The sequence below is a fragment of the Diorhabda carinulata genome, chromosome 1 (genome assembly GCF_026250575.1).
Source record: "Diorhabda carinulata isolate Delta chromosome 1, icDioCari1.1, whole genome shotgun sequence".
NCBI lineage: Eukaryota > Metazoa > Arthropoda > Insecta > Coleoptera > Chrysomelidae > Diorhabda > Diorhabda carinulata.
This window is the reverse complement of record NC_079460.1, coordinates 16,251,203-16,277,177: the sequence shown is the minus strand read 5'-3', so window position 1 is coordinate 16,277,177 and position 25,975 is coordinate 16,251,203. Positions and strand designations below refer to the sequence as shown.

At 31.6% G+C, this 25,975-nt stretch overlaps 1 protein-coding gene across 1 annotated transcript in view; it reads right to left on the bottom strand.

Moving 5' to 3' along the window:
- Positions 1–25,557, bottom strand: part of LOC130891864 (probable G-protein coupled receptor 158) — a 419,687-nt gene extending 394,130 nt beyond the window's left edge. Inside the window, exon 1 of the mRNA XM_057796922.1 lies at positions 24,303–25,557. Within this exon, the coding sequence (XP_057652905.1) occupies positions 24,303–25,329 (1,027 nt within the window). The 5' untranslated portion in view covers positions 25,330–25,557. The remainder of the gene's footprint in view (positions 1–24,302) is intronic.
- Positions 25,558–25,975: the final 418 nt, after the last annotated feature.

Genomic DNA, 25,975 nt, shown 5'->3' with positions numbered 1-25,975 from the left:
AATGGGACACGATTACTTCCAACGCAATCTCCACAAAATGAAGAGAATACGAACACCTAAATGTACGTATTCTGAAGTAATGGAGAGGTTTGAGAGAAGAAGTAGAGAAGACTGGTGGCAGCCTAAAACCTGATAATATTGTTCAAGTGATGCTGTATAAAGTAGCATATTAGCAACTGGTTGCTACCTAGACATAAATAATTCTTAGGCAAAAGAATGTTGACGGCTCCTGATATGATGATATCATAAAGAACAAATAAACGCAACAACCAAACATACACGGAGATATCCCCTAATCAGAAGTAATATCACCATAGATCCTGGTTGGACGGAGATGACAGAAGATAGCGGTTTCTTGGGTAGACTACGGTAGTGCTTCATATCCATCAGCACTCCTGATGGAATCCATTACTTGCACCCCGCCTCTTTTTAAAAGATATATTATGAATAGATGTTATATGTACCACGTATATAAATATCAAAGTTAAATGAATAAGTGTACCAGTTTGGGAATAAAAAATTCAACGTAATGAATCTAAAACGATTGGAGAAAAATAGTCATGTTGGTTAAAAATTCAAGACTTGCTATAATCCTCGAGGAAGCGAAGGAATTTAATGAGTGAAAATAGAAATGCAGGACAATTCGAATGAACTTGAAAGTCATTTCATCTTATTTTCGAACTCTCTCAAATATGCATTTCCGTCGAAGATAAAAGAAAAAATTAGAAATAAACTGCCTATCTGAAGAGTAGTTGCCGAGGATACAAAGCTTCATTATAATCAAAAGCTGTTGTCTGTAAAAAATAAGAACAAGTGTTACATATCATATAACCTTTTTGTCAGTTCGTGAGGAACTTTTTCCACAATTTCCGCACCAGGTATTCATTGTAAACTCATGTTTAAATTAGGACTCATGAGATAAATAAGGATTTCCAATGACCCAACTATAACTATTTCTTCTATTGAACACTTCTATATGAATAATGATACAATAACAAGGAGAAATTTTTAGATTTGGATACAAGCGATCTTCAAACTCCATGTTTAATTGTAAATATATCACATAATTTTGCATGAGTTAGTACTAAGTACGAGTATGTTATTTATATAGAAAGTATTGGAAGACCTAATAAAATGATAATTCCAACAATTTTCTATATTCTCTATATTTAATCTCCAATATTTTCTGCGTCAAGTATTCAAAGTAATTTGTCCATATTCCAATAGTTTGTACAGATATTAGAATCCGAAAACAATATAATACATCAACGAGCTTGGTCTACATATTCTACATTCATCTTCACTAAATTCTATCTCTGAAGACGGAAATTTGGTTGTCGAGATGGGCATAAATGAAGATTTCAGAACAAAAATTATGCTACTATTACATTTAACAACACGCTTATTCAAATTTCCTATGCCTCGCCACTTTATATTTACGATAAAAGAATAACTAGGATGGCTAGAATAACATAGAAATTTATGCATAGTTGTATATATTTCTATTTTTTGTTATTCCATTTATAGAAAGTGATTCTTAAAATATCAACCTTCTCATAAATTAACCTTACAACATTTACTCAAAAATTTTAATTTGCTGGGTCTGTCCGGTTTTTGCCTAGAGGTAGGGATTACGAACGAGTACGCGAAAGCAGCAGCCCCGCATCTGCTGAGAGAAAATAATTTGGGGAAAAAACAAAGGATTAGCTTTTCCTTAATCAACAGAATTGTGGGAAAACACAGCTTAAACAAAATTCGAGAAAGCCAATCTGACTCCTGTTTTTGCTCTGTAATTTATTTAAAACTCATTTTAAGTGATTAAATATCAACCCTTTTTATCCCGGTATACTGACTATTATGCATTGTCAAGTTATTAATTTCCATGCATATTTTGATACCTGATAATAAATGGACTACCTTACAAAAAGTTTCATAAAAATTACATTTACAGTCCCTTATTTTCAGAACGATTACGTAACTCAGTAGGTTATTAATATCTTTTTCATAGATCCAATATACAAATTCATGATAAGTCTTGGGCTCAAATTGTGTTTGTAGATCCTGTGTGGAATTTTTCAGAATATGGATAGGTAGGAATACTGCCTTTATATATGATATACATTGAATGACTTCTAACAAAATGATGCTAATTTTAAAGTTATGTTAATTGAGCAGAAATGCTTTTCCCAAAATGAGTTAGATGATTTTCAAAAGATTTAATATGTTTTATAAAAACTTCAAAACTTCAAAAACTTGTTAGCATCAAGACCGAAAAAAATGCTTTCCCCAGACACTAGTTTTTGTCGTGGAATAGATAAAAAATTTACTGCGATTTTATGGATTACTTTTTGTTAAGATATCGAAAAATTGTTTCAAAAAATTGGCTTGAAAATATACGAACAAAACGACTGGTATCTAGTCATGTCCATAAGTGAAAAAAAATAATAAAACCAATAGAGAAAGATTGGAAATACTTTTCTAACATTTGCCAAAAACCTCTTCAGTTCACTATGGAAAAATTTTGAAGCCGGTATTTTTAATGGCTCTCAAATAAAACAATTTACGAAAGATACTCAATTTAGAAATTTTATTATTGAGCTAGAATTAAAGACTTATATTGCTTTCGTCTATGTGATCCAGAATTTTCTCAGAAATAAAAAAATTGAAAATTACATTGAACTTGTGAAAGACCTTCTGTTTAAATAAAAAAATATATGGTGCAATATGAGAATAAAACTCTAGTTCCTATATAGACACCCGGACAAGCTTCCGAAAAATTTAGGAGATATGAGTGAAGAGCAGAAAAGTGTATGCATCAAGATTTACTCGTCAGAGTTTATTTTTCAAAGTCTACACATCAGTGAAAAGCATTGAACTGAAGTTTAAAAGAAATCAATGATTAAGTTTTTATTGGTTTTTCTTAGTGAATATAGGTTTGTTTCTGTTTAATATTCACATAGCTGAAAATCAGAAATCTGAGCTAATAAAATTAGATTTTTGAGAATAGCATATCAAATGGAATCACCAACAGATGTATTGTAAACTAGTGTAATATATTGCTTTAGAATGTATAAGAAAGCTTTTTCAAATATTTTATTTTTGATGTGCATTGACGCAAATCGTTTATTATTGTAGTCGAATCTCTATAATTGACGGCTAATGATTATCTGTTTGAGTGAATCAGATTAGTAGTTGGTATATTCCCTTTTCAGTAATTGTGATATGTTAAAGCGATGTCTAAATCAAATCAATCTTGACGTTTCAACAATGTATTGAGTGTGATCTATTACTGAACAATTAAATTAATTACCATGAAATTTCTATAGTAGTGAACAGCATCGTTAATGGATTCAATACAAAAAATTCTGTTTCTGAGTTTCCTTTAAAATGTCTGTTTTTACAGAATATGACGAAGGCGCTTCTCTACATATGCTTCGATCTAAAATTTCCAATTTATCCTAAACCGTTCGTTTTATCGACTTCAAACATGACTACGTTTTCATAAGTAGATAAATTGGAATCTTTTTGGAAATTTTGATGTCATATAGGTTGTCCCCGTTGAAATCACATATTCTTAATAAAAGCCGCCTATAGATTTCTAGGTGGAAGTTTCCAATGTTTGAAATTTAGATGTCTGTAACATAGGAACGAAGATTTGCATGAAAATATTTTTGAATTCCTCATTTTGACCTCTTCTGCCCAAAATATTGGCATTGATTTACTGGAAAACCTATAAGTTTCTATATAAGAAACGTTTTGGAAGATTCTGTTTTACTTTTTATTTCATCCATAGTTTCAAATTCTATTTATCTAGACAATTTTTTTTCTTATAGAAAATCCAACTAGGGTATTTTCTGTTACTAACTCACTAACTCAAAGGCCTTCTCACTAAATTGACATTGTTGACAAGCTGGATAACCTCAACATTCCCATAGCTTAGGTACGTATCTTAGTTTAAGTATATTATTAAGGTTAATTAATTTGCCTATAGCTTTGCGTGGAAGGATTTTATCGCTGTTAAGCCAAATCCAGAGGATTGACGTTTGTTCTAACTTTTTTTGGAGAAGTACGTCGAACAACTGATTCCTTCTGTTCTGTTTCATTTCAGTCTTGTGTTTCTTCACCTTCTTTGGCCTGGAAAGTTTTTTTTTTGACCAGCTTTTATTTCATTTCCTAGTTGGTGGATTATATAGAATACACCTTTTACTCGTTCGTTTGCTTTCCAAAGTGAATAAACCGTTCTCTTATCATAAATTAATTAAGGTCCCTAGATGGCTCAAATATAAAGCGAAATTTTTGAATAAACACGCGAAAAATTTAGTGTCGTTAAAGTGGCTGCACTCGATATTAGGCTGGTCTACTACGAATCATAGAAAATAGCCGGAGCCGTGTAAACCCAGTTTTGAATGTACTTATGGACATGAGGAAGAAGTATGTACCAGTATCTGTTGCGCAGTGCATCAAACTTAGTTTTTTGGTCAAAGTTATTGTGAAATCCGCGGATATTTGTCGAAAATTATTTGAGCAATTTGGGGATACGTGCCTCTCCAAGACTCAAGTGTATGAATGGTGTACCACTTTCCAAAAAAGGTGCTGGAAAGTTTGCACGCTTCTGCTGCAGCGGTATGAAGAAGAAGGAGAAACTTTATGGCACCAAATATTCATTACAGACGAGACTCGTGTACACTAATTTATTTCAGATAGTAAACGAGCATTTATGGAGTAGAGGAAGAAAAACGAAGGCGCGTCAGCTGAAGTTGCCAGTTGTACCAGTTGATTTTCTCACTGAACAACGAATGTGAAGTATTATAGTAACCTTCTAAAAAACATGGTTGAGTCTGTCTACAAATCAAAACGACGCGATATTCCAATCCGTAGAGCAATATTGCTGCAAGACATCGCCAGACTGCATATAGCTCGGCGATATGGTAGAAAAGTAGAATGAATTGGGTTGGGAAATACAGAAAGATCCTCATAATAGTTCCGATTTGTCGTCATGCGACTATTATTTATTTGGTCAATTGAAAGAGACAATTGACGTACTACAATTTGAAAACAATGTGGAGGTCGAATTATTAGTGCACAAACGGTTACGTGACAAGTCGAGAGTTTTTTTAAAAATAGCATCTAAAAGCTTCCAGAGAAGTGGGAAAAATATTAGAGTGTGACGAAGACTATGCAGAAAAACTGTAAAATATTCCAGCTTCATAACTTGATAATAAAATTTTTTATAGCAAAATTTCAGTTTATAGTATTTAGCAATTGCAATTGTTAATACGCACGATTTAGTTGCTGTGCAATGCCAAGATGGCTTATTTGGTAGGTTTAAAGTTTTGTTCTAAAATGATAATTTCTCAACTCCTACCTGAATCTAATTGAACATTTAAAGGACACAATATGAAGTCGAAAAAAATATTGGTATGAGTATCATCCATTAAAAACATTCGTGTGCTTAGAAGTTTTTTTTTCGGACTTCTTAGAACACTACATTACATGTTTTGTTGAAAAACAAGTGTGGAATAAATTTATTACTTCGATGGATATGAATATTTTCCAATTTCGATCAATGTAAAAATAATTATTTTCATATATCATACTACTATCTGTTCAAATATTCTCAGTCATTATCAAATATATAATAAATATTTGAGAGAGAAAATAGATTCATTAGTGTATGGATTTCCATGCTAAATTATGAGTCGCTTTCCAAATGACTAATATTAGAGATTATTATATCCAATCATAATGTATTACTGGTAAATACATAGCATTACGCAAAAGGTTGTGGTATGGATCTGTATTATGTTTCCACTGTAGGAAATATAAACAAATGGAAGATTTGTGTGACAAATCATCGGAAACTTAATGAACTTCAAATTGAGAAAACACACTTTGTATACCTTATATACACCCTACAATATTTGGTTTAGTATAGAAGCGTGTTTTCCAGATTTTTTAAGGTATAATTTCTTTTTGATATTTTCATTCCAACGATTTCGTCACAAACCATCTCGGCGCGCGGCGATCTTGTGAGTTGCTACTCAAGTTTTGAGTCAGACACATAAAAACAAATATTTATAATTGGATATGGCTCTAATGCTTTTCAGAGTATTCTCCATTAAGATCAATATACTTTTACATGTATTTGAACCAATTGTCGGAGAATTACTTATGAAGTACCTCCAAAACATGTGATTTTAACGCATTCCGGTGTAGAAAAACGTCGACCTCGCAATTTATTTTTGATCTGCGCAAATAAGAAGAAATCATGGTATCAAATAAGGACTGTACGGCGGATTCACTGTTCAAAAAACAGGCAACCATTTGCTTCGAAGTTCTTCGTGTGCCAACAACTATTGTTGGATTTGGTTCATCTTGGAAGACCCGTACAGTCGATGTTAATTATTTTCAGGTTCATATGCATAGATTCATTATTCGTCTCCTGTCACGATCTTAAAGACGTCTTTGAAGCACCGCGATTGAATTTTTTCAGGATTTCTTCGCTCCAATCGACACAAGTTTTTTTGAAAGATTATCAAATTATGCAGTATCCAACGCGCACAAATCTTTTTGACTAAATGTTTGGGCAATATTGAATATATAATCTCACGGTGTGTCACATAACGATCTTGCAAGATCAGTTTACGGACAGTATCGATATTTCCTGACTTAACAGCCGATTTTGAACGACCCTCATGAAATTCATATTGTAGAGAAATGCGACGACGATTGAATTCGAAAAACACGTTGGCTCAAGATGGTGCTTCATCATCAAAAGTTTAAACTACGTCGAAATTCATAGTAAATCATCACATGAAAATGTTCGCGATATAATTCCATTTTGACCAAGATGAAGGTTTTAAGTATCTGTAAACAACTCAAATAGCACTCGTACGACAACACGTTCACCTTAAAAATATCAAAATCATGATGACAATATCAGATTTGACATATTCACATCAGTGTTGCCATAACTCAAAACTTAAATAATTTTCGAAAATTTTCACCGGTTCTTAGTCCTTAAATCTGGAAAATTTCAAATTCATTCGGTGTTTTGGAATGTCCAAATTCCTAGTTCAAAGATTTCTTTATATAGACAGGAGCTTGAAATAACAAGAAATTGACATTTTTGATAAGAGAAATAACTCAAAACTGCAGCACTATATAACAAATACAACAAATACAAAGAAGGATTGTAATAATTGGAAATTATATTCAATAAAATAGCAAGTGACGTTCAGAATCAAATATCTAGGACTTCATAAGCATCTTCTCATTTGTAAGTGATAGTAACTTTGTTAAAACATTTTACCTCAAAAAATATGGTACACAAATAAATTATACCTTATTAAATGTAGCAAATTCTGTCAGTACGTTCATTTGTCTTTCCTTCAATAGCTTTAGCTTACCGAAAGTTGGTACAAGGCATATTTCCATAATTAATAGGTTTAGATGAGAGTACACAATGGTGATAAATGATGTTATATCTTTTATACTTACTCACTAAATTAAATAACTACAAGTCCAGATACAATATAGGATAAATTATATATTTATTTATACACCCAGAAACGTTTTACGAATATATAGGACTGAAATAACTAACTTGTTCAATCAATTTGCCATGATATTTGATTATCTGATTAACGTTTGTTTAAAACAGATATTTGATGTGGTATCAACACGCAGAGATTGATAGAGCCGTTTTTTGTATGGAGCTATATGACCTGGGAAAAGTAATTCATTTTTTTTTCAAACTCAATTGCTGAATTTTCTTAATGACGAAGCTATATTACCAGCGCTAAATGTCATAGTATCTTGGAAGTAGGGCCATACAAACATATTAAATGGAAAATGTTTATTCTGATCTTTTATCACACCAAGTGAGAACGTCTACCCTAACTAAAACTTGTTCAAATAATGGTATTCAATCGTTTTTTCTTTCAAATTGCTCATTTTTCTAAGTACTTTCCGAAAAACAAATACGACATATCGGGGAATCTATAGTTTTTGATTATTTTGGCCAAAAAGAGTCGAAAATTTGGTTTCCAAACTCAGGTCCCATTTTTATATAAAATGCGCCGAAAAAATGGACAATGTGAAAATAATGTATAAATGTATAAATAATAAATAATGTATAAATGTGTAAATAAATTATTTATGGCCAACAATAAAGTGGACCTTTCCAAATAATAACGATAATCACATAAACTGAGTTAATATGCGGAGACTGTAAAGAAAATCTTACTGTGAAGCATATATTAATTGACTGAATACAATATGAAGTCACAAGAAAGAATTAAAATATTTGAGTTAATGTACCGAAATGCTAGGTGAAGACATTAACGTAGAGAATATAATTGGTTATTCAAAAAACAATGGCTTATAATATAGGTACTATGTGAATTTTTGTACTTTGTATCTTCTGTCTTCAATACCTCTAGCTGACAGAGCGACTGGGTAAACCCCGTTAGTTTATTTTCAACAATAACTCTTCGGTTCTCTGAGCCCTAGATTCGACAAATTTTGTTTATTAACGTAATCACCAAGGTGGAAATGGGCCTCATCAGTTAAGATGGTTTTTCGATGAAATTCCGGATCATTTTCATGCATTTCAAGGACCCAATCAGCAAAGACACAACGTTGTTGATGATCGGCCGGCTTGAGTTCTTGTGTTAACTGAACTTTATAGGCCTTAAGACCCAAGTCTTCATGCAAAATACGGTGTAATGACGTTTGTGGAATGGCTAATTCCAAAGAACGACGAGGAATGGACAAACCTGGGTTTTCTTCAACACTTTGGGCTACAGCAGCAATATTCTCAGTTGTTCTTGAGCGACGTGCATGGGTTTTATTCTTCACATCACTAACTTGTCCCAACAGCTCAAATTTTTCCACCAATTTCTATATTGCGGTCCGAGAAGGTGCTTCACGTCGACCCAAAAATGTTTTAGTTTTACGAACCGTCTCTGCCAAACTTTCACCATTTTTATTGTGAATTTTAATAATTTCAATGCGTTGTTGAAGCGTGTATCGTTCCATTTTCAATAATGGCGTAGTTTCTACTTGTCAAATGTCAAAAAATGACAGCTTCAAAAGTGACATTTACCGAAATAGCGGGCTGTTCAAAATAAAACCTCTTATTGGAAAACCCTATATTAGAAATGTGTTACAAAATTATTTGTAGAGAAAAAAATAGAGTACGCTGAGTCATTACTGATTAGATGGAAAGCCGTTTTCTTTTTGTATTTGATGTCATAAACTATTGCATAATTATTATCCATGTTTACTTGAAATATATATTTTTTCATATTAATTTAAAACATCAATAAAATACTGCAATCCTGAAACTTGTTTACTTCTGATAATAATTCATATTACGATATGTATACGACTAAGTGTTCATACATGCTCTTACCAAATGTAGACCCCCTCAGGAAGGATATTATGAGGTGTATGTCGGTCTCATTGGTTATTTATGTAGTTTGAAAATCATCCATTGCATTTTGAAAATATTTCCATACAGTGTAATATTCTATACGAATCCTTAAATTAATTTTTCTAAAGCTGGTCCTGGAATTTCTAAGTTTAGCTGATATTCGAATGCTTAATACTAGTGTACTGCATCATGGAAAAATTCAAAAAATCGAATGAGTTGTGTAAACACTATAGCCTATAAAAGTTTATGATCAATTTCATAAATCACCCTGAAAAGTAATAGAGAAGAGGAGACACTTTTTAGTAGCGTTATGAGTCCTTCCTGAGGGGCTCCACGTATGGTAAAAGTATGTTAAGTTCCTCATGACTCTACCTCTATATAGACGGCTGCGTTTCACTTCATGCAAAAAGTAGTAACTTTTGCATAGAATTTTTATGATAAAAAAGGGACCCATCAGCTGCGAACTCGAGTGGTCAGCTTGTATATTCATTCAGGGACTGCAGTTCATTATTTTGAACTAGTTATCAAATATTAATAACTAATAAATCACCTTATTGCCATTCAAAATCAAATATTTAATGACAGCTCAATACTCCTACTTCACAACTGACTCATATTATTGTCAAACAGAAGCGAAGCGTTCAAAACAACTGAAAAATACTGATATTTTCAAAATTATTGCTGATTTCATATAGTTTTTCTGGAACGGCTATGATCTGCTTTTGTTATTGCTCAGATTATTTATATTTCTTATCAAATACAATTTTCACATTATTTACACAATCGTACAAAATTTAAAATAATCTGAGATAAACAACTTCCATTTTGAAACGACCTGTTCAATTATCATAATTGGTAGAAGTTCAGTAATTTTCTGGTAAAGCATATTTGATTCACGACCAGTTTCTGCTTTTACATTAATTAGTTCTCATCTACTATCCTGAATCAACTGTTTGTAGTTTTTACAATGTTTGAACACTTCTAATTAAATGTATACATTTATTATATTTGATTAAGTTTTTTTTTAAATGGACCCTTGTTAGTGTTTTATGTGACCAAAATACAGTCACAAATTTTGTCTTGTTATTTGATAAACGTTCAAAATATACAGAATAACGAACGTGAATGTTACCGACTATTTATATCGCTCCATAAAAATATTGGCATGAGAGACAGTAATTCCTTATCTTTTGAAAACAAAACATTGGATAGTTTGGAATGAGTAGTAGGCAATTAAATATAAGGAATCCACATTTTGTTTCCACTTTGTAGTTTTTCACATTCTAGTCACTAATGTCCCAACATGAGCTGAAATCATTAAAACGTGTCCGCGGTTAATGTGAGTGAAATTTCCCGGAGTAAGAAACGTTCAATTTTATTTAAAACACAAGATTCATTCATGCCAGTAATAAGTGCATTCTTTAATATCGCACAGTCAGATTGGAATCAGTAGAGCCTGTAGATGACATGTCAGCTAATTTAGCTTGAAATTATGCATACATTTACATGAATGCTTTGGATTTCATGTTTGAGACCAAGAAAATAAGCACGTTTCCTTCACAATTCTATTTAAATCCAAAATAAACTATTGCTGTATTTTTCAGATAAAAGAAAATCAGTTCCACTATAATATAGAAATGCATTGTCGGCTGTACCATTATTTAAGAAACTAGCAAACATAACAAAATTTTTGTGAATTGGAAACTAAATGGAACTTCGAAAGTTAATCAAAATCTAAAGGATAAGAGTTAAAAATTATTATTATTGTTATTATTGGAAATTATTGTTACACATGAAGAACCGTAAACATACACAAGTATTATCATTTCTACATCTAACTTCCTAATGTGCCGACTGACATCAAAGCTGAATGTTTGTGTGTAAATATTCGTTAATTTACCATAAATTCATAATTCACATATATCGATCAGATTATTGATGTTTCATGTTTACAGGTAATATGATATAATCTGATCAAAGCTGTTTTTTCTATTTAATGAGGAAAATATTTTGATCAAGACCGCAATGAGTCGAAATGTCAAGATGTTCATCTGTTTTAAAACAAAGTTTCAATAAGAGGTGACATAATATCGAGACAATTTATCAACAAAACCACATACTGAGATGTCCGCCCTATGTAGACCAAATATTTCACTTAACTAAAATCTAAAACAACCAAAAAGAAAAGAAGTGATATCACCCCACAAAAATAATTTGTGAAAATTGTTTAAATTGTGACATTAAGACATTATTCGAAAAAGATTTCGGAAACATATCTGGAAATTCATAGTTTTCGGATTTTTTTGGTCAAAAAAGTGTTGAAATTCTGGTTTTCAAACTCAGGTCCCATTCTTGCATTAAATGCCCCGAAAAAATGGACGGACAATATAAAAAATAATGATTTTGAAATTTTTTATGACCAAAAATAGGGTAGACCCTTCCAAATGATAATATGCGGAGAAAGTAAAAAATCTTTCTGTAAAGCATACACTTATTGAGTGTAAAAAAAACCTGAAATGATTGAGACACCGTCTACATAAGGCAGATATCTCAGTATTTCGAAAATAGACTAAAAGGTCTATTTTCAATATGATTAAAAAAATAAAACTGCAATAACGAACCATGAAATATCTAAAAATATAAATTCAATTATAAAAATTAGAAAATTGTTGAATCAGAATAAAATACACGAAAAGTAGGATTTTTAAAATGGTTCGCATTCAGAACGAGAAAGCTATCCATGATGTAAAATACCTAAATAATAGTAAAGTAGAATTTCCAGCTTTATTTTGTAAATTTTAATAATTTTAACTACGAATAATTCGACTGACAGCTGCTATCTATTTTTGAGATTTAAAAATTAATTTTTTATGTTAAAACAGATTTCTATTTTGATTCTATTTTCATTTTGATATTCATGATGTAGATAATCCATTACCATAGACAATTTAGTTCTTAATCTATTCTAACTATCATAATTTTTCACAGTCATTTTCAAGAAAAATTCGCAATTCAGTTCTTCTAGTAAGTAAATTGTTGAATTGAATCCAAATGAGTGGAAAATTATCAATTTTGATGTATCAATATTCATAGTTAACTTTCTTGTTAATTTTCAAATAACATTGTTGAAAACATGTCGTGGTTATTCGACTTTTTCTGGCAAATGAAAAAAATCTCATGAAAAGTAGCTTTAGAGTCAAATTATCTATAATATGAAAATCTAAAAATGAAAATTTTTAGATTAGGTCACTCCTAATTGACAGTCTGTAACCATATTTGGTATTTTTAAGTTACAGGGTTGCAAAGAAATTTATTGTTTTCCAAATTTATGAGCTCTATTTTGAAGCCTCCTCCGAGACACACACTCATTTCTCATTCTTACTCTCAGCTCCCTAGCATTATTTGGTTTCAAAAATTTTGCTTTTCAAGTATCCCATAGAAAAAAGGCTTTCGGTTTGAGAAAAGAAATTCACTACAAATTTTGACATAAGGCGTAGTCGTTAAGTTTTTCCTCCAAATATGTACTGAAATATTTCTATTAGGAATAATAACGTGTGCAGCACTGTTGTTTTCAATGTACTCATCAAATATTTTTAATGTAATGTAAGATAAGAGGTGGTACAAAAAGAAGGCAAGAATTTGAGAGTTGAGTAGTGGGAGTGGGAGGAGCGAAGGGGCGGGAGCTGGTTGATTTGTAGGATAAGGCGTCCAGTTTTAGTAGTAATAGCGCAATGGACCGTGGCGCATCGTGTTTTCGCCGTTGAACATTTCTTCAAAAGTAATGAATTTATTAGTACTGTTCAGCCGCTTTTCCGCACAGAGTTCAATGTTCTACCAAATGGTGCAATACCTGATCACAACACAATACTTCGTTAGGTTGCCTCTTTTCGCACAACTGGATCAACAAAATGTCGACTAGGCTCCAATTAACAAAGTCATATATTAGATAATCTAAACATTGTATTCATGTGAGTCCATTTTGTAGGTAACTCAAATAAATTAAATTTTACTGGTATGGAATACATGCGTTCTTTTTGCGCCACTTTACAAAATCATATAATATAAGATATATTTTGCAATGCTTTAGACATTATTTCGTATGATACAGCTAGGTACTCAAAAGTAGAAAATATCTAACTACAATTTGATTTTTATTGTGAACATAGGCGTACTTACATAGATTTCTTTTCTGAAGATATTCTATTTTCATGATTTCAAATATGATACTCGAAAACCTGTATCATCTAACATTTCTTCACAATTTACAGTTATCTGGGTCTAATGGATGTAGATGTCTATTGAAAGAGGATCTATTTTCTGTTAATTGATGATGTTTTCTTCACAGTCAAACTAAACACACGTTTTCTATATAGGTATATATATGGGCAGATTTGGCTATATTTATGACTAGTTGGGAATTGAAAAATAGCAAAGAAATATTAAAAACTTTGTAAAAAAGATTTATCTGTTATACTTTGGATTGAAACTAGGTGATCATGATCAATATTTCGAACAGCATAAGGTATGTCATGCAAGTGTTAAAGATCTGAGAAATTGGTCAAAAAAATAAATTGATGATTATTACTTTTTAAATTTTGATTGCCAATAATTTAACAACAAATAATAATCTTCCAACAAATGATTATTTTATTTTTTTTTAAATATTTGTCATATGATTAATATTACCTCATAAGTACAAAAAGTGTATGCAGAAAATATGGGCTTATATTTGGTTTATCTATATTATCTACTCAATTGACAGTTCTAGTTTTTGTAACTACTTCTAAGACTTTTCCCATCTGAGCGGTTATAAAGATTATGATAACGTTTCTAATTAGGTTATTTCCGATTTGAACATCTTCGACCCTTGATATAGAAAATCATATCACGCCTCTAATTATTGACAAAATCGTTATGCTTAGGTTCTACAATCAGTATTGGGTCCAACTATGTCTCCCATTTATATGAACTTTAGAACTTCTCTGATAAAATTATATGCTGTTTTGAAAATAACAAAAGTAGATTCACTTGAATGATTGTCACTTTTTTCTGACTAATTGAAATGTCATGAAATTTCACACGTAGCCTTTTGAAAGTTGGTATATGAATTTGACAATGGCAGCACCATCTGTGTGTCACTCACACGACTTATTGAGTGATGGCATATTTCTCAGTGGATCTAGTATAGATGAACAGGTGAAGCTTCTAGCGCGTAACAAATAGATCTGGGCTCAATTCCATTCCGGATCGTCTGAATTATTTTTCCTTTACCGAAGACTATTCACTGAGTCAAGTCTTTCCTTTCATTAATTCGCCATTTCCCTACATTTATAAAATAGTGATACCGCTTTTTATAAGTTCCATTCTCAAACAGAGTCATTTTGAAAATGCCATGGAAAGCATCCCTCGCTTTTATGTGACATTGATTTTTCTTCAAAGTTTTATTCTTATACTGAGAATTATTTTTCACTTCTTAGTTCATATTGACTTAAAATTACTACTAGCGCCTGATATTAGCAGAGTTGGAGTTCAACTGCCGATTCTCATTTCGAAAAACGTGAAATTGACAATTTATTTTCGAATAGAAATAGTGAAAATAAAAGACGAATGCCAATTCATAGCTTATACACCTGTTATCTCGAAAACTGGAAATATTTATGTATATGCGAAATGTTGGGCTAAATCATAATACATAATGGACGTTTTTAATGTATCACTCTTGTTTTGATCGATAGATATAAAGCTTTAGTAAATGAAGCGGCTTAATACAAACATTATTAACAATATTTTCATAATGATTTCTTTTGAAGATACGCTGCTGTTTGTGCTGACAGCGATGACAATTCACTTCTTGAGACCTTTTCGATTACAAGTTCAACGTATTTAATGGTATCTAAGAGAATTTAGTGTTGGCAAAACTAACTACTGAGAAAACTGCAAGCTTTAAAAAGTTATGGGAATCTATTCAGATAAAACTCATCTATTATGGCTCCCTTGATGTCTAAAAACCGTATGACAACTAATGGTTTCGATGAAACTGGTCTATCAGCAGTGGAATTTCACGGTAAGAATTCAATAAAATACATGAGGAAAATTCCGGAATTAAATCGAAAATGGTGGTATACTATCCTACAATCGATTTCACAATTTTAAAACTAAATTTATTATGAATGGTAAAAGCAAATCGGGACAAGGAATCGGGAAAACTTAGATTGGCCACTGTTAGCAAATTATTATACATAAAAACATCGAATATCTACAAAAATATTTGAAGAATGTGTTGGTTACGATTTGTGAACAGCCATCACATATTGGCATTTCTAAGAATTCACGTCATCAACTTACTTTAAAAATATTTATTTAAATTCGCAATTTCTTGCGAATTTTCAGCAGTAAGTATTGAGGCAGTTTCCTTTTCAAAAATTGATTTAATGATTGTTTAAAAAAACCGTAGAGAAAAAAATGGAGAAATTATACAATGACCTGCAGGAATATATAAATGGAATAAGAAAAGAAAATTGGAAAATAATTATAATGGAAGATTTGAATGCCCAATTAGTAACGACAAAAATCTAGGACTAGGATGTATGGGAGGAGAAGGAGAAGAAATAATAATGAGGAATGAGAGAAGAATGATTAGACTCTGTGAGAGCTATGAATTGATGATAGGAAATTTATATGGAGAGCAAAAACTACAGCATATATACTCATTCATAGCAGAAGGACGAAAAACAAAAATTACAATCGATTACATAACATACACAAGGAAAATAAAAGAGAAGATAGGAAAAAACAAAATAGGAAGATAACATAGGAGCGGAAATGATGAAATATTCAGGATTAACGGTAAAAATAAATGGATAGAATAGAATAGAACATAGAATAGAATAGAATAGAATAAAGACAATAGAAGACCTGAAAATGAAAGTTAATATCAAGAAGTATATAACTGTCACTACTTCCCAGTGCACAAATTGTGATGAAGTTGGAAGCACAAACAAGCATATATTTCCAGTATATTTTTTGGCGGTATCGTATATAGAAGTATACAAAACTTTGAGAAAGGGTGAAAATAAATTGAACGTCATAAAATCTTTGGACTATACTCCCAATGGAAAGATCTCGTGTGAGTTACGACAGTAAAAAATTATTCTCCGCGCTCCTGTTTTGCTAATGTAGTAAATTTATTTCCATATCTCCTATAATTCGAACAAGTTTTTTTTAGTACTTCAGTAAAAACACAGCGGATTGCACATTTATATTGCACATTATTTCCATCATCTACTCTATAATTGATATCAATACTAAGAAAACAGATAGTTGTAAATTAAAAATTTTCGTGGATGGTTTTCGGACGGGGAATTGAATGAAAATATTGGCAGAATACTCGAACTCCCACATATAGTAGAACTTTTTTGGAATTGATTACTATCAACAGTTTTGTGTTAGTTCAATCACTTTTTTTGAATTAAAATTTATTTTATGATGAAAACGTCACGTATCACTGAAATATTAAATATCTCCTAACAAAATATATTTATCACGATGTATAGATAATATGAGAGTATACATTTTTCAATAATTCTTCAATTGGTACGACTTATATAGACGTGTACATACTCTTAGGCTTCTACATTTATTTCGAAGTTATATCTACTTACCAAATCTAGGTTTTCTATAATTGTGTTTCTATATTTTTTCTCAGAAGAATAGGATATATATATATATATATATATATATATATATATATATATACACACAAAAAATTGGAAGTATGAAGTTAATAGATATTTTCTACTATGAATCTCTTACAGATAATTGAAATTGCAATTGAAAATGGCTTATTAGGAACACTATTCTTGAGATAAAAATTGGAATATTGCTTCAAAATGTACATCAGGATTTTTAATTGAATTATTTAGATGAAGTATTTTTTTTTTAAAAATATTCACATTCTAATGTTATTTCTAACAATTGTTTGACAAGTGATAAATAATTTCCTTATATCTTATACATTATATCGCCCTAAAATGGCCTAATCTAGAAAGTTAATATACCTATTTTTTGTATAAGACGTTTTCCAGCACCAAATTATTAAAATTTGTGATTATTGTGAAAAAAAAAAAATAAAAACAAACTTACGAATTAATATTGTTGTATCAGCAATTCTCGTAGAGATTTCTTGAAGACAAATAGATTAATTAGAAAACCTTAATTCGTATCAGAAAAATCAACAGTAAATTTGTCCTTTTTTTATTCCGACATTATTTTCTTCAACTAAGTACAAATTGATAATGAAAGATGTGAGAAAATACATTAAGGAATCAAACCCACTCGAGAATTCGAGAAAAAATAATAAGTAGTTCAGTGTTTCCAATTACTTCATTTGAAAAATCTGAAAAAATCACGATAATTGTATTGATTAGCTTATGTTTTTTTCTTAAATAAACATCCACTATGTTGTATTATAATATATAGTAGAAGAAATCTACGAAAAATATTTACTACCAGTCAAGTTAGTCTAATTTTTGTAGTGTACAAATTAGGCATGTAATTGAATTGGATGTTTAGCTATGCAATTTTTTTGTAAGATCAAAATATCCCATATTATGTGCATACATGGTTTAAGCTCTTGCTATTGAATAATAACTGCGGGCGATCAAAACTAACCCTATTCTCTTCTATGTAGCTGACAACCCTCCAAAATTAGGAGTAAAGTAAATAAATACCAACAACAAAAATTAAGAAGAATCTATCAGAATGGATTTCTCACGTAAGTCGAATGTGCTCCGGGCAATCAACAGAGCTGCCTGATGTATGGATGATTATGAAATATGGAGGGTAGAAAGAAGGTATGTGTAAATGAAAAGTGTCCATTGAAATGAGCTAAAAAAGAGTGATGTCACATTAATATCAGAGTATATATCAACCCTTTAAGGTAATATTATTTTTTACAGCGCGTGGAAATTTTCAATACTGAACTATGATATTACATTCGATTCATCTACATTCACACAATACCCATTGTATACAGCAGCGTCATTCTAGAAGATTTTTTAAATTGAGTATCCAGTTGCTCATTTTTTTAACTTTTCTTTCATAATATATACTCCTAACATTCATATTCTGAAGCCGATAAGAACTAGATTTCTCTCCGAATTTTTTGTAAGTGCAGAATATCGCATATTGCTGTTGCATAACGACTGCTTACGACTGAAACTATCTGATGGAACAAAAAAATTCAAAGAGAAGTTAATAAATACCAGCAACAAGTAGGTTAGATCTACTACAGAAGACGAAAAAGTTATATTACAAAAGTGATTCAACCAGCGAATCGGAATCATATTTGCATGGTTATTATACAGAAATTAACTATATTTGTTCTTAGAGTTGCAAATCACATGCCAGCATGCAATAAAATCAGCACCAAACCGAGTTTTTTGTGTTTATAACGAACTCTTCTATTGTCATAGCTTCTCCCCAGATAAAAATTTTGAGGGAGGTAAAAAGTAGACGGATGGATTGATGTTGTGTAGTACTGTTGTAATGTCGCTCCACATAACGCGCCAAAATTCTTACATAACGCTTTTGAAATAAGTCTTAAGATCATTATCAAGCTGAACTAGGATTTTTGAAGCGATGTATGAGGGCTCTTCAGCGAGGCGATCTACAGATTCGTTTCAAGTAATTTACATATGAAAAAGAGTGTTATATTATGAGCAATAATGTGATCTCATTTGATTATGATGAATTGCATTGTATTGCATCAATCTTACCCAATTACTTATCAAATTATATTTATATATAATACTTTTAAAGTGATATGTCTTAAATACTTAGAGCCAATGAAAATAATTTTCCAGTATTTGAAAAGTCGAGCACGTAAACTTAAAACCAAGGTTTCCGTGATTTATAGTTTCAACTTCACCTTGACGAACTCTTGCTAACTACATATGATATACCACTTTGAAAAATATAATCAGAAGTTTTTATCACCTCTAGTTTCTGAAATTCGGTTATGTTGGTATGAAACAAGCAAAAAATATATATTCACTAAGAGAAACTTTGCTAAAAGAAATCACTGAGTCTATAAAACTTCGTTTTAGTGCTGTTCTTGATGAGTAGGCTTATAACGCGTCGGAGAACAACAATAGTCAGACATCATGTTCGTATCCCTGAAATCCTAGGAGCTCTCTTCCATGATGCATACGCTTCCCCTGCTCTTCGCCTATGTCTCCTAAATTTTCCAGAAACCTATCCAGGTGACTATGGAGGAAGTTTCGGATTTTTTATTCAAGAAATTCTATTCTAACTCAGTCATAGAGTTTATGAACTGAGTATCTTACGTTATTCTAACTAACTGTTTCATGATGCCCAATTTTATATGTAATGGTGGAGGGAAACACTATTAAATTCTGGACTTTATTTTACATTCAAAGCTCATCATTTTTTCTCAAAGGCCAGCTTCTCCTTACGCAATGTTCTTGTTCAGCTCTACTGTTCAAAAGACATATACAGAGGGAAACTTTTAGTAACCAGTTTGTTAATCGGAAAGAATGTCCACCATTTTTAACAACTCGACAGAAATTTGCCACTTGTAGTCGTTGTATTTATATTGCGAAATGTTACAATATTTTTCGTTCAAATTTATTTTGTGATACACCCCACAAAAATGATCGCATCACTCATCATTTTAAATGTGTTGACTGTTTTTCGAATTTTATTATTATTAGGAATTAAAACACCAATAGATACGCCTTTTGCAACATTTATTTTATATCAGTTTAATCGTTAGAGGACAAAAAGTTTGATTTACCAGAACATAGAAAATATCAAAAAAATTTTACAAAACATCTGTACAAAAAAATGAACGATGCTTAAACTAAAACCAGCAAATGAATTTCTGAAGGCTTCTAAACAGGTTCTGGACATGTTTTCCCAGAAGTTAAAAAGAACATTTTGAAGATCATCTAGTGTTCTTATTGGTGCCGGATGTTGCTGAATTTGCCATCCTAGATGGTCCCAGACATGCTCTATTGGGTTAAGGTCCGAGCTACGTGCATGACAATTCAAGGTGGGTATCTCGACCTCTTTTAAGTACTGCCAAACCACCCTAGCAGCGTGTGGACGCATTAGAACAGAGTTGCCACCGATATGAGGCATATAGGGCACTACATGGGGTTCTAGGATATTGGTTATGTACCTGTCAGCATTTAGTCTTCCATCATTCACTGGTATCAACTCCGTGCGACCCTGGAAAGAAATTCCTCCCCAAACCATGATAGAGCCACCACCAAAGCTTTTAGTTTGACAAAAATTAACCTGATCCTGCCGTTCCCCACGTCGCCTATATACTGGTACATGCCTATATGATGAATACAGACAAAGTCTTGATTCATCCGTGAAGAAAATATTGGACCAATCTTGAATATTCCAATTTTTGTGCTCGAGCAAATTCTAATCTTGCTACTCGATGTTCTCTGGTAAGACGTGGACCTATATCTGGCACTCTGGCTCGTATACCCGCTTCTCTCAGCCTATTTCTAACTGTTTGTAGGCTTATTCGGACATTACGAGCAGCCAACAGATGTGTTTGGAGCCTTCGAGCGGTGGTATGCCTAATTCTTAACGCCGTTAACCTCAAATAACGATCATCTACTTCCGAAGTTACTCTTCCGCGGCCTTGTCCTGGTCTTCTGGTTAGCTGTCCTGTTTCTTGGTAGCGAATAACAACTCTGGATATGATGCTTTGTGGAACTCCAATTACCCCGGCGAAGTATCTTTTACTGCGGCCATCTTGTATGATTCTAGTGGCTTCTTCATTAGTCACATGTATTGTTAAACGTTAAGGCAAATCCATTATTAACAAAATAAATTTAAATTTTCACTATACAATAACACAATTTACTTAGGAAGTTCTTCTCAATGCATTCTCCAAGACAGAAATGATTTACTCGAGCATTTTTGCTTCCAAAAAAATTTGTAGGAAATTGTTATATTTTTTTGCCCATGATAAGAAACCGAAATATCTGTTAAGTAGATACATATACAGATTGTCCCAAAAAATATCCTAAAATACCAGTGATGCGATAATTTTTGTGGGGTGTTTAGTTACCTCAGCGTATTTATCTCTATTATTTAATACAACAAATACATTTTGAGTACATTTTGAACTGTCAATGAGTAAACGCCAGTAATTTGTTTCGTATTGCTTCAAACCTATTTTTATAACTGAGTTTTTGTTAATTGAATAGAAGAATATACTATTTTTTATTCGGAAAAATATCGCCATAATTTTTTCATAGCTCTCACGCTAAACTCAGAATAGCAATTTTTTTTCTTTCAGTCTTGATAATGACAACTATGAAGCTTCTTCTAAAAAATCTTTTACACTGCTCTGGACGTTGAACACAACTAATACTTATACACTGCAATAAAAAATGGATTTTTGGTGTTTAAACTGTTTCAGCTCATGCTACAAAAATAAAAATCTTCGAGATGATTCCGTGGTTCTCGCCAAACAATCGGTGTTCCAAATTTTCAATTTTTAGCGTTTTTGCATAATATTAAATATTCCACACATGATTCACAAACACAATTAATTGGGAGCTCAATACTTTTCATTTTTATTCAAGATCATCCCAACTTTTCTACAATCTACATATCCTCCGCTTATAAAACAAAAATGATCTGGATTCTTCAAACATTATCGATTAATATATACGATAAAAATCAAAAACAAAGTAATTTGAGCTGTTCAAAATAAATTTAGGGTAAATGTGCTAAACACAATTTATAAGGGAACGTAAAAACAGTTAAATTTTGAAAACTAGTGTTTGTTTGATTCAGACATATTTTCTCATGTGATGAAACAATTCAGTGAAAGAACAAGTTATCATCTTGCTACAATGGTTAACAACTTTGCTATAGTCAATTTCAACTGAATTATTGTCTTACATTAATATAGAATAGATGATTACTATGAAGGAGATGATAACTTTCGAATTAGTGACACGCAATGTATTAATCAGGTAAAAAAATGCATTCAACTAGAAAGATAATTCAATTTGTGACTGAGGAATAGGACTACGTAGTTATCTGTTTTCCAAGTATTTAACAATATATATTCAAGATTTCTATGAAATATTTCACTGAAATTTTGACAAAAATGCAATAACCTTCAACAACCTGTAGTTGATGAATACGTGAAATTTTACCTAAAGTTTCTCTCAAATACAAATATGGAAAATGTCGGCTTGTTGTGAGTAACTCAATTCTAAATCTATTACATTAGATACAAAAAGTTACAAAGAAAACTCGACATTTCATTTGATAATAAGAAAAATAAAAAGATACACTTACAAGTCAATTTTACTTTGAAGATGACAACTTTTTCTTATTTTCAACGTCGCCGCTTTAACCGTCGGCTTCGCTTCAGATGAAACTTACAAATTGTTTAATTAGATTTTTGATAAAATATATTGGAAAAATACACAAACACCATAACATGAGAAATATTTTGCTGGTTTTTTACCTATACAGAATTAAAATGAGGTAACTTTTCTAAATTATACGAAGTGGAAGTATTAATTGGTTGTGAATTAAGTTATAGTATTCTATAATTAAAAAACCGCAGGTTATAATTTTATTATTAACTGTAACAAGAGTCTCTATTAAACTCTACACAACGATCTCCACGTCTAAATTTAACTAATTTAGAACCAGAGTTGAAGCCTCTTTAATCCCCTCTACGTCCCCATGATGAATTCCTTTGAGGTGTAACTTTATCGTGGAACATAAGAAAAAATCGCAAGAGTAATAGGGGACAATAGGGTGGGTGTGGCATCGTTGGAATGCTTTTTGCTGCAAACTGTCAGCGTTCAATTGGAGCAATATACCCCTCTTAGCTTTCAACCGTTCCTGCCCCGAGCATTAATACAGATCTGTCCAGTCACTTTTTTGTCAGAGTAATATATTCTCATACCGTGGATATCGAAAATAAACAAAAAAAGATCAAATTACCTTTAGACGTAACTTGGACATGTTCGATTGTGTTGGTCGCTTCCCTTATGGATTATTTGCTATTGAGAAATAAATATGTGGGGGTATGAGAAGAGGAGATAACAAATTATAGATTCAATATAATGAAACTTTTCACCTCAACAAGTTTTCTTGCATTTCTTTGTAATCTGATGATTATTGCCATATATTGAGATGTACTGATTTCTTTGATCTTTGTAAATTTCTGTAAATTTGTGTGTAAGTTTCTGATATAAATCAAAAGCTTCTCAGTCAATTTAAAAAAAAATCGGAATTGAGAGCGTATTATTTTAAGTGACACTCTCAGTTTCAATTAAAACAAAACGTAGATCTATCTAATCAAATAAAAAAAGTATTTTCTACCACAAAAATGTTTATCAAGTAAATGATTTATCTCCTTCGAATATACCATTCTATAAATGTTATAATTAATAATCCACTTCCAACCAAATAATGTCATGAAAAAATATTAATATATACTAAATGTGGAGTATAAAAATTTCCAAAAATCTCTGGGTTATTAATCTTCGAGCTATTCACGGCTAATATCCATCAATAAAACACGGCCCTTACTTTGCATACTCAATTCCTTTTAGCGCTAGCTCTAATGGTGTTTATATTGAAGCAAATCTTGGTGTATAATATCTGTTGCGTGTGTGCTATTTCGAAATACGAAAAGTTTGAGATTTTATCTCTAGCACAACAACTAGAGTAACATATACAGTTACCTGCTATATAATTGATAAGGATTATATTGGAAACGAAGTGTATATTATGTTCTAATTTATTCACAAATAATTTGATAAATAAAAAAATCTCTTACCATAAGTATATTGCGAATTTTCTTTGATGACTTTTTCAGCATTTTTTCTAGCGATGTAGAACCACTCTGAAGTGTTGCCAAGATAATGGTATTCGACAGATAGGTCCTTAACCAGGATGTTTCCCTCGGGTAAACGATAAGCGTAAGGGCAAAAAAGCAAATGATCTTTATACTGATGTTCAGCGTAGCAGTTGCCTGCAGCGAATATAACATCGTTAAATTCCACTAAGGAATAAACCATTGAATAAAGAAGATTTTCTGAAGTAAGTGCTTTTTGATCGGCGTATTTCCAGATTCTGGTTAACATGTTTGCCCTATTGACACATAGATCCGCTTCAACTCTAAATCTTTCTTGAGCGTATCTGTCCACTACACCTTCACCTAAATTCAAATCTGTTCCCGCGGTGCAATTTTCTCCAAGTAGATGTTGAGATTCCACTATTCGTAAAAATCGAGTAACGATGTCAGCATGACCGCGACTACTTTCAGCTCGACGAAAAGTTTTTTCTCCTGATTTCTGATTTTTAGACGTATTTATATCATTTGCATTCGGAAACTTCTCCGAGGCAGTTTCAGTTTCATTACTATCAACTTTATTGAAAATTCGTTTCTCTCCCATGTATAAAACAGTTTTGTCGATGTGTTGCCAACTATTATTTGAATGAATGGCAGCGTTCGTATTTACTTTTATATTTATGTTTCTATCTGATTTCGTTCTATTCGTATTCTCAATAGATTTACGAGCATTTGGACTTTCTGAAGATAATTTAATTATTATCTGTTCATCTGATATCGTTAAAGTAGAATTATCGAACAACATATCTGAAGATTCAGTTACAAAGTTAGCTACATTTTCAAAATCTGAAGAAAGTTTTTGAATTTTGAAATAATGGTTACCGTGTCTTCGGTTTCTAACAAGTCGAGCCCTTCGATGCCTTATTTGCAAATCACTTGAAAAAATTTGCCCTGATAAAAAGTTCAGTAACAATAACATTAATATCACATATCTGGAGAACAGGAAAAACATATCTATTTTTATATTTATAACACAATTAAATATTTATCATTAGTTTGACACGATGTTTTGACAGGTTTTATGATTAAGTAATTTTTAAAGAGTTCATGGTGAAGGAAAAGTTTTGAAAATCACGAAAAGCGCGCGTGTTTCTGTGACGAAATGAAACATGAGGCGATAGGGAAAGCGCCTATTGAGAACTGATTCGGGGTAAATATTGTTGAGAAACCAGATGCGAACAGGGATGTGAAAACGCGCCACCTAGTTTAAGAAGCTGGCAAGCGCAAGCGTACTTTTTGCACTCAATCATTTATATATTTATGTCCCCACTTTTAAATATCATGAAAATATGTGTTTTTCTCTTTTCTGAATATACCACTCAACTTTCACCAATACTATAAGCGATAGTGCCGATGAAATAAATTCCACATAATGAAGAAACTTCTCTAGAGATAATGATTTTCAGAAACAGATTAATTAATTTTGTAGCAAAATATGCCTCGGTGCTTAACGTTTGTTCCTCATTTCGAATTGCAGGACTATGAATTTGGAAAGCAAGTGATGTAGTTTGAAATTAAATTCGTATGATAATGCCAAAAACAAACTTTTGCATTTTAAATTTTAAGCCTCACGTTTCAAATATAATTATACTATAATT